This window comes from Quercus robur, chromosome 8 (assembly GCF_932294415.1).
Source record: "Quercus robur chromosome 8, dhQueRobu3.1, whole genome shotgun sequence".
NCBI lineage: Eukaryota > Viridiplantae > Streptophyta > Magnoliopsida > Fagales > Fagaceae > Quercus > Quercus robur.
In genome coordinates, this window is record NC_065541.1 from 20,057,767 (window position 1) to 20,066,566 (window position 8,800).

At 32.5% G+C, this 8,800-nt stretch overlaps 1 protein-coding gene across 1 annotated transcript; it reads right to left on the reverse strand.

The window, feature by feature from the left end:
- Positions 1–5,744: 5,744 nt before the first annotated feature.
- Positions 5,745–7,712, reverse strand: LOC126694935 (NAC transcription factor 56). Its single transcript, XM_050391490.1, has 3 exons — positions 7,368–7,712; positions 6,956–7,263; positions 5,745–6,844 (listed from the first exon to the last, which is right to left on the reverse strand). Exons 1-3 carry the CDS (start codon positions 7,540–7,542, stop codon positions 6,287–6,289), a joined length of 1,041 nt encoding a protein of 346 aa, XP_050247447.1. The 5' UTR covers positions 7,543–7,712; the 3' UTR covers positions 5,745–6,286.
- Between the last annotated feature and the right edge of the window lie 1,088 nt (positions 7,713–8,800).

An 8,800-nucleotide genomic window follows, 5' to 3' on the forward strand; every position in this document is an offset into this window, starting at 1 on the left:
GCCCTAAATTTTATAATATATACAATGCACTGACAGATGCTATTATTAAAATTTAAAAAAAAAAAAAAAAAGGCTATTATTAATGTGGGTTCCGAGCCCCTTGTGGCGGAAACGTTTACTGTTGAGTGTTGACTGTAGTATATACCTGCAACTGCTTAATTAATTAGCAACCGTCAATTCGTGGGTCAGTCTCAAATTAGACACTTATGCTACTTGACTCCTTTTCAATTCAATTATTAGGGGCCCTCATTTTCTTTTAAATTTTAGTTGGCTGGAGAGGAGCTCATCAATGAATACGCCATTTTTTGTGTAACTTAATTAATTGATGAAAACGAAAGCTCTTCTAGCATGAACAGAAGTTTCTTTCATTGAGGATTTTAAAACTGATTCAATTACTATAATGAAATTAATCCATCAAATCTCTCTCTCTCTCTCTCTCTCGCTCTCTCTCTCATAAATAATTATTCAAATTGTTTTTGTTTTATAATCCACTAGGTATGAAAGAGAAGGGCATTATTGAATTAGGAAGTAGTGAGCCAATTCTAATTTTTTTTTTTTTTTTTTTGTATTTACTTTTTTTGTTTTGGTTGAGTATACGTATTTTGTATATCCCTACATGTATACTTGTATGGGTATCTTGATAGACAATCAAAAACAGATATCTTTCAAATTTAAGTAGATTTGTATAGCTTTCTAGTGTTTGTTTAAAGCACCATCCTTAAAGTGGATTGAGATAATAGCGCATTTCATCGCTTCAATATCTATTCCAAAATTAAGCACTTGTGATGAGAAATTTTTATAAAGTTGTTTGTACTCTTTCCTAAGAAAGGAATGTGATTTAAGGCTATTTAATTTGTGTGGTTTTAAGATAATGATTCCTTTAGATGATAGTGAGAATGGCCCTATAAAGTCAGCAACAAAGAAAGCCATCTGTGAGGTAGCCTTATATTGTCAATTTGTGACTTTGTGTGACTTCAAGGACATGGAATAAACTTAGCTGTGTCTTATCAAGTGCATTGAAAGAAAATGACACCCATACTCAAATATCTCGATAATTTTTTTTGAGATAAAACAAAGGAAATTTGTTGATTAAAATCATGGGTTGTGTGTGTAAAAGTAAGAAGAAAAAAAAAGAAAGGAAAATCAACTTTCACTTGGTAGCCCATTACCATGAGTGCTTTCTCACTCTTTCTTCACATCCAGCATATAACTTAGTAAATAGAAACTGACGACAAAAAAGATTCTGATTAACTATTTGGGTATCTTTCAAGAGAAAGATTGATGCATCCATAGAAGCTCTTGGTGATTGGTTAGTGCTTTGAAAATGAAAATGGTTTTTGGTGTTCTCTGAACCTTAGTAAGGCCAAAGCCCTATTCTTTTATCGATTTCTTTCAACCTCTAAAATATGCGGTAAAAGTTTTAAACTTCACTTTCATGAAACTCATTTCAATTTATTTTTTATTACAAGGTCACATCTTCTTTCCTCCCAAAATTTTTATGCCCAAAAGTCCCATGAATCATTCTTTCCCCCCAAAATTTTCATGCCTAAAAGTCCCATAAATCATTTTTTATTGGCTTACAAATGGTACAGAATTTTGTAACTTAGAGCATCTCCAATGGTCTATGCAAAAGCAAAATATTCTCTATAATAGAGAATGAGACCAAAAAAAGTCATTCCAATGGATTCTCTATACCCAAAAATTTTTTTGGCTCATAAACAGTAACTCATTAAGTCTGATGGGCTACTATTCATTCTTCAATTTTTTTCTATTATAATAATCAGGTGTTGAATAAAAAAATGTTGGAAGATGTGTAATTGTTAAAAAAAGAATAAATAATGAATGAAGAAATAATATTTAAATGAGATAGAGAATTTGTTGGAAAGTGTATTTGAAAAAGTGGATAGATAAAAGGTAAAAATCACTATTCATTCTCCAAACAGTACAAAAATTTGATGAATTTGTTAGAGATGCTCTTATACGGAACCCGTATAAGCTACAAAATTCATTTTCCGGCCGGTATGATTTTGGATTCTTATTTTCCCTTCCTGAACTTGATCGGCGTCCTGTAGCTTCTAGTCTCTCTATCATCTCTCACTATCTGACCCTCTCAATTGTGACAGAGAAGTTGAAAATAAAATTGAAGAGCAAGATGAACTAATGAAGAAAAAATAGTGTGACTTGTGAAAAAAAAAAAAAAGAAAAAGGATATGAAGAGAGTCTTTTGGCTAAAAATTGCAAAAAAGGGAGTTTATTGTTGTTATAGTTACTGTTCAAAGTTATTTGGTAAAATGAGGAGAGAGACTGAATTTCGGCAACGGTATTGCCGAAATTGCAAGAAAAAGTACAATGTGTTAAGGGAGAGAGAAAATTGAATTTTGGTAATGAGATTACCGAAATTCTTGTCTTGCCCACACTGCCCGAAATAGAAACCAATTGTGGCAATGGCATTGCCGAAAATGGGAGAAAAAAAAAAAAGAATTGTGGCAACTAAGTTGCCGAAAATGGAGGGGGAAAAAAAAAAAGATACTATGTCCACAACATTTTTCACAACAAATTACAGGTGGTTAGTTGTTATTGGTTCAAATTTGAATCTAACACTAGGATTACTTTTTTGCCCCCAATAATAATAATTAATAACAACCTGCCACTTAGAATTTGTTGTAAAAATATTGTGGACGTATCATTTCTAAAAAAAATTGTGGTGACAAAATAGAAGGAAAAAAAAAGTGGCAAATTGTTTTTTTTCCCTCTATTTCGGCAATGCCATTGCCACAAAACAATTTGCCACATTTTTTTTTCCTCTTTCGGTACCACAATTTTTTTTTAGAAATGATATGTCCACAACATTTTCACAACATTTTTACAACAAATCCTAAGTAGCAAGTTGTTATTGATTGTTCTTATTGGGACAAAAAAGTAATCTTAGTGTTAAATTCAAATTTGAATCAATAACAACTAATCACTTGTAATTTGTTGTAAAAAATGTTGTGAACGTAGCATTTTTTTTTTCACTCCATTTTCGACAACTTAGTTGCCATAATTCTTTTTCTTTTTTTTCTCCCATTTTCAGCAATGCCATTGCCACAATTGGTTTCCATTTCGGGCAGTATGGGTAGGACAAGAATTTCGGTAATCTTATTACCGAAATTCAATTTTCTCTCTCCTACTTTTTCTTGCAATTTTGGCAACACCGTTACTGAAATTCAGTCTCTCTCCTTATTTTGCCAAATAACTTTGAACAGTACTTATAATAACAATAAACTCTATTTTTTGCAATTTTTAGCCAAAAGACTCAATGAAGAAGATGAGAATGAGTAGAGAAAGGAGCTCAGACGTGAAATGATGAAGAGAGCTGAAAGATTAGCAATCTGCATTAGTAGGTTATACTGTTATAGTGTACTAGTCAGGTGGGTGGGTTGGAAAATGGGAAAAAGTAGATAGTAGGAAGCTTCTTGGAAGCTCACTTGTGTACAAATACCCAAAATGTGAGTTTTATTTATTTTTTTAAAAAACCATAAAATAAATGTTTTTAAAAAAAAAATAATCCCACTTTATTTTAATAGAAAGCTATATTAAATTCATTATTTTACATCAGAGCAATAATAATATATAAATATATATTTTAGCAGTAATTCCGAAATGGTTTCTGAAACGGTATCCAAAATTGGCCGGTACCAAAATATTTCATTCCAATAGATAAACCGAAATGAGTTTTGAAATGGTATTCATAACATTGATACGGATACATTTTCGTATATTAATGTCTTTTTCCTTTTGTTTTATTTATGAATGCATAATTAAAGTATGTCAAGATGGAAAAATTAGAGTGATTGGAGATATGTCTATACTAGAACCCAAAAAACAAATATAGATTAACAGTACCAAAATGAAAATAGTTATAAAGACATTCCACATAGGTAAATCAATCCCTCCCCCCTCACAAAAACAAATAATATTTTAAACTTTATACTTTAGGGGTGATTTCAAAGTTTCAGATCAAATCCTGAAGTTCAAAAATTTTATAGATTATACCATATAATTTGCTAGTTTTAAATCAAACACAATTTTAAACATCATATCAATTTAAAAGCCCCCTCCCAAACCAACCCAAAAAATTTAGGGTTTAAATTGATATGATTTTAAAAGTCTAGGATTTAATTTGAAACTATCAAATTTACAAGGTTTGATTTGTATAACAATCTTAAATTTAATGATTTAATTCGAAAATTTTAAAACTACAATTAGAATTAGATGGCCTTTTAGACAATGGAGTCAAATTTATAAAGAAGTCCATTAAGGTTTGGCTAGAAGAATGAAATATTTCGGTATCAGTTGATATCAATGTTTCAGGATTACTGGTATTTATATACTAATGTGTGTGTATTATATATATATATATATATCTTTTTTTTTTATAAAAATATTATTTAAATTCACATATTTTATAAGTCCAAATACATGAATGTAAGTTATCTGGCCAAAACTCCTAAAAAATTACCTGTATAGGCTGGTAGAATCCAATATTTTATCTAGTACATTTTAGATGAATACAAATACCAAATTTATGGTTGATACAAAATATTTTGCTGATATCAGTACGATATTGATTTTTTTTGCTTTTAGACCTATAATAAGTTGTCTTACCCTACTATTGAAATTAACAATAAAATCTATTTCCCCCCCTCCCCCCCCCCCCCCCCCCCCACCCCACCCCCGGGCGGGAAAAAAAATAAAAATAAAAATTGACATGGTTGTATATTTTTGAAAGTAGTTATATGGATACAACAACCTATAATATCCTATAATATCTCTTGATACATTAGAATCGAAGCTAATCCTAAGAGACATTTGTCTTCAAGATATTAATGTTGAAGCTGTTGAGTGATTAAGTCATTGAAAGAGAGTATAAAGAAAAAAGAAGTAAGAATTTTACGTGATTCGGCCTGATAACTTACTTTCATAGTAGAAAGTCTTTGACAATTACATTTGTATTATATAGGTGAATTTAATGTAGATTTTATATATTAGAGAACCTTAAACTAATTAAAACTAACCTACAATAGGATCAATAAGTCCAATAGGATTAGGTCTCTTGGGCCTTTATATCACTAACACTTAATGATAATGATAATATTTATGAATTATTACGTATGATGATGACCATAGAAAATGCATAAAATTAATAGCTGTATGGCCCCATATTGATAATCATTGACATTAGTGAGCATGGGCTATAGTCTTTTCCAACAGATTATTGAGAGGTCAATGCTAATTACATTATTCTTGTTAGACCTATAAAGTATTCATATTTATTTTAATAGTAGTCAAATGTTAATGGGTTAATTATTTATAATTCTTCACCTTCAAAAAAAAAAAAAAATTATAATTCTTGAAATTTGAATACAAGAATGAAATCGAATCATGCTTTCCTGCTTTATAATCTCTGAATATAAATAATCCAACAGAAAAACTAAGGAGTTTTAAGCTTCACTTTTCTAATTTTCATTTGGCAAATCACAGGGACGCAGAACGAAAAGCTACAATCTATTAGAGATGGGTTGGAATTTGTTATTATAATGCATATTCTTCCTTATAATGATTCCCCAAATTTACAATCTATTGGAAACAAAGATAATGATGATTGAAAGAAATAAGATCTCTTACCTTTCTAGGGTTCATGCAGTGACAAAAAGAAAAAAAGAAAAAAAGAAAAAAGTAAAAGACAGCTATGGAATGTAAAGAAGGCAAAAACCAAGCACTCAAATTCTAGTTTCAAGTATAGGCCTAACCAATGACTCACAATTGGCCACAATCCTGGTGATGATGGAGATGAACAGACATAATAATACATAGACAAACTATAGCCATTGTCTCTTCGAAACGTGTGCAGCAATAAAGTTCCACAGTAGGGATCTAAATATATACAAAGATGTAGCACATGTCACACAGAGCAAGATATACTAATTGATCTGTTTTATTTTTCTACAAGAAAAGCTAGCATCTTTTCTTTGTCTTTTCATCTCTACATGAACCAACAAAGTATAAATATCTTATATAACCTTATATATCTAAAAATACTAATAGCGGCTTCACCTGAAATTAGCAGCACCATTTTCTATACACTGAGAAGAATTGGAGGCCATTTCACAAGTTCCCTTAACAGCCAAAATCTTAGTATACCCAACTTTACAACTTCGAACTGCATGGAAACTCTGCCTTTTTAAGTTGCATGAGATGGTTCTTACATAACATATGCCCATTCATACCCAACACTAGAATTTGATTAAGAATACCAGTTCAATCCAGGAAGATGACAAGGTCCCCGAAAAAGACTGATATCTCCAACAGACCCCAGCATTGCTTGTTGATGCAATGAAGGTGTTTGTGGAAGCTGGCAAAGCAGAGAGGCAATAGAATTAGAAGCATTCCCATCTGTCCTCGTGACACTTTCATCACTACCATCCAAAGCCAATCTCTTGCTCGATGAAGGCCCAGATGGTTCCACATCAATATTCCAGTACAATGAAGGGAGTGTCCGTTTCATATTGAAGTTGTTTGAGATTCCCAAGGCTGGAACCATAGAACTTGAAGAGGCTAACTGGGTTGACATACCAGAGTTTATCCCATCATTGGTTACTATCCCTTCAAACAAATTCTGGTCAAGCAGTGAACCGTAGCTTGTGCCTGCCTTTGGAAATTGCAGTTTCATATTTTGTTGGCTCACAGATATTGAAGGTGGTATAGGTCGAGTCAGGTCATCCATCGAGTCCTCCCTTTCATGATCCATAGGTCTATGCGTGTTGTTCTTTTTGTAAATTCGACATAGCACCCAATCATCAAGCTGAACCAAAAATAAATAAATAAATAAATAATATCAAATCAAATCAAATCAAATCAAATCTTCACCAATCCAAATGGGGTTTCAAAAAATAAATAAAATAAAGAAAATTACCCTCAAAGAGTTTTTCTTGTTGCCTAAGTCACATCCAGGAGGCTTATTATTAGGCTTGTTATCAATCAACCGGTACTCATGCATGATCCAATTGGTCTTGATCCCCTTGGGAGGCTTTCCTCCATAGAACACAAGGGCCTTTTTTACACCAACCTTCAGACTACTCCCAGAGCTTAACACTGGCTTATCCGTTCCTGTAGCCTTCCAATACCCTGAAGTTGCAGCCCGGTTCGGCCTCGCCCCATTCGGGTACTTCCGGTCCCTTGGACTAAAAAAATACCACTCATGCTGGCCAAACGTAGCCTTAGCTGAAAAACCATGAAAAAACTAAAAACATAGCTTTGTATGCAACTTTTTTTTCTTCTTCCTTTAAGTTAATTGGAAATATATAAGTATGTATTTATATTTGTACCTGGTAGTTCCCATGGATCAAATTTGTAAAGATCAACCTCAGCGATAATTGAAACCGGAAGAGGAGCCGAGGTGACCTTTTTCTTGAGGTAGTGAACCACAAGCTCTTCATCTGTGGGGTGGAAACGAAACCCAGGTGGCAGATTTGGCTGCTGTGACATCTCAGTGCTCTCCATGACTCACACAACAAGTCACAACCCTTAAAAAAACTTAGCAAGCTAGAAGTGTTTGATGTATATCAGAGCCTTTTGAAAATTCAATTCCTAAGGGTTTATCAGAGAAGAAACGAAATGATGAGAGAGAGAGAGAGAGGTGAATATGAGATATGCTAGGCCATTTTTTAAAGGGGGATAGAGAATAATATGACAATTGTGGGTGGGCAGCAGATGAGTGCAAATACATGAGAAGGTTTCCTAAGCTACCAATGGTTATGTGCCACGTTATTGTATCGAAGGGTAGATGGGTCAGCTTGTTAAAATTGTATGCATTTGTATTTTACCCGAATGTTTTGGCTGAATTAAAGTTTGGGTAGAAAAAGACAAAGACAGATAAAAGAACCAAATGGGTTTGTGTGAGTTTGTTACAGAATTTTTTCTATACTCTATTTTTTAAATTGAAATCTTAACTTGAACTTATAATTTTTAAGCTTAAAATCGTGACTTTAAGGTGAAATTTTAGGTAAAAAATAAAGTGTAATTGAAAAATTGTGCGTAACAGCTCGTGTATGATAAACATAATCCAGGTGAGACATAGATGGTGTTGTGTGCCCAATGATGACAAAAACTGAAATTTAGGACCATTAAAAAGGTGACATGTGTAAGTCCGTAACGTGGGAGGGGTTGGCACTTGGGTGTGGGGGAAAGGTGGACCTACAACCCACACAAGACAACAAAAAGGATATATAGACTAATAAGTGTGGGGTGGGAACAAGCTTTACGCTTCAGATGTCATGCTTTTGTTATGCAAATACCACCAATTAGTCTTTAGGGACCCCAATAACATTACCACCTTCCACCATGAACCCATTTTGTAGACTAGATTAGATAGCCTTTCCTCGTTGTTCTAATATTCTCTTTATTTTTTTTATTTTTTTCTTTCACCTTGTGTGAATTATATCAGTTTTGACTTCATCTTCTTACCTAGGAATTTGATTTGATATGAAAAGCTTATTTCGAATTAGTCCTACACCAGATGTGTTCGGTTCATCACAAACCGAAAGGTGGAAACTCAAAATGGTTTCATACATGAGTGCTCTTTTGTTTGATAATTTTAATTGTCCAACAAAACAAGAATACTTAATTTGGCCTTTTGTTATAAACTATGTTAAAGAGAATAAAAATTTGATGTTACTACCTTAATAAAAATAGGTTTCCAAAATTTTTAAATTTTACCTTATATATTAAAAAAGAATAAAATTTAGATAATTGAATTGTA

Bases quoted from the DNA above. Each gene is read 5' to 3' on its own strand.
- LOC126694935 (XM_050391490.1), bottom strand. From the start codon at position 7,542: ATGGAGAGCACTGAGATGTCACAGCAGCCAAATCTGCCACCTGGGTTT. The intron at 7,264-7,367 runs GTACAAATATAA...ATGGTTTTTCAG, and splicing joins TGATCCATGGGAACTACCAG to CTAAGGCTACGTTTGGCCAG. The intron at 6,845-6,955 runs GTAATTTTCTTT...TTTTTGGTTCAG, and splicing joins ACAAGAAAAACTCTTTGAGG to CTTGATGATTGGGTGCTATG.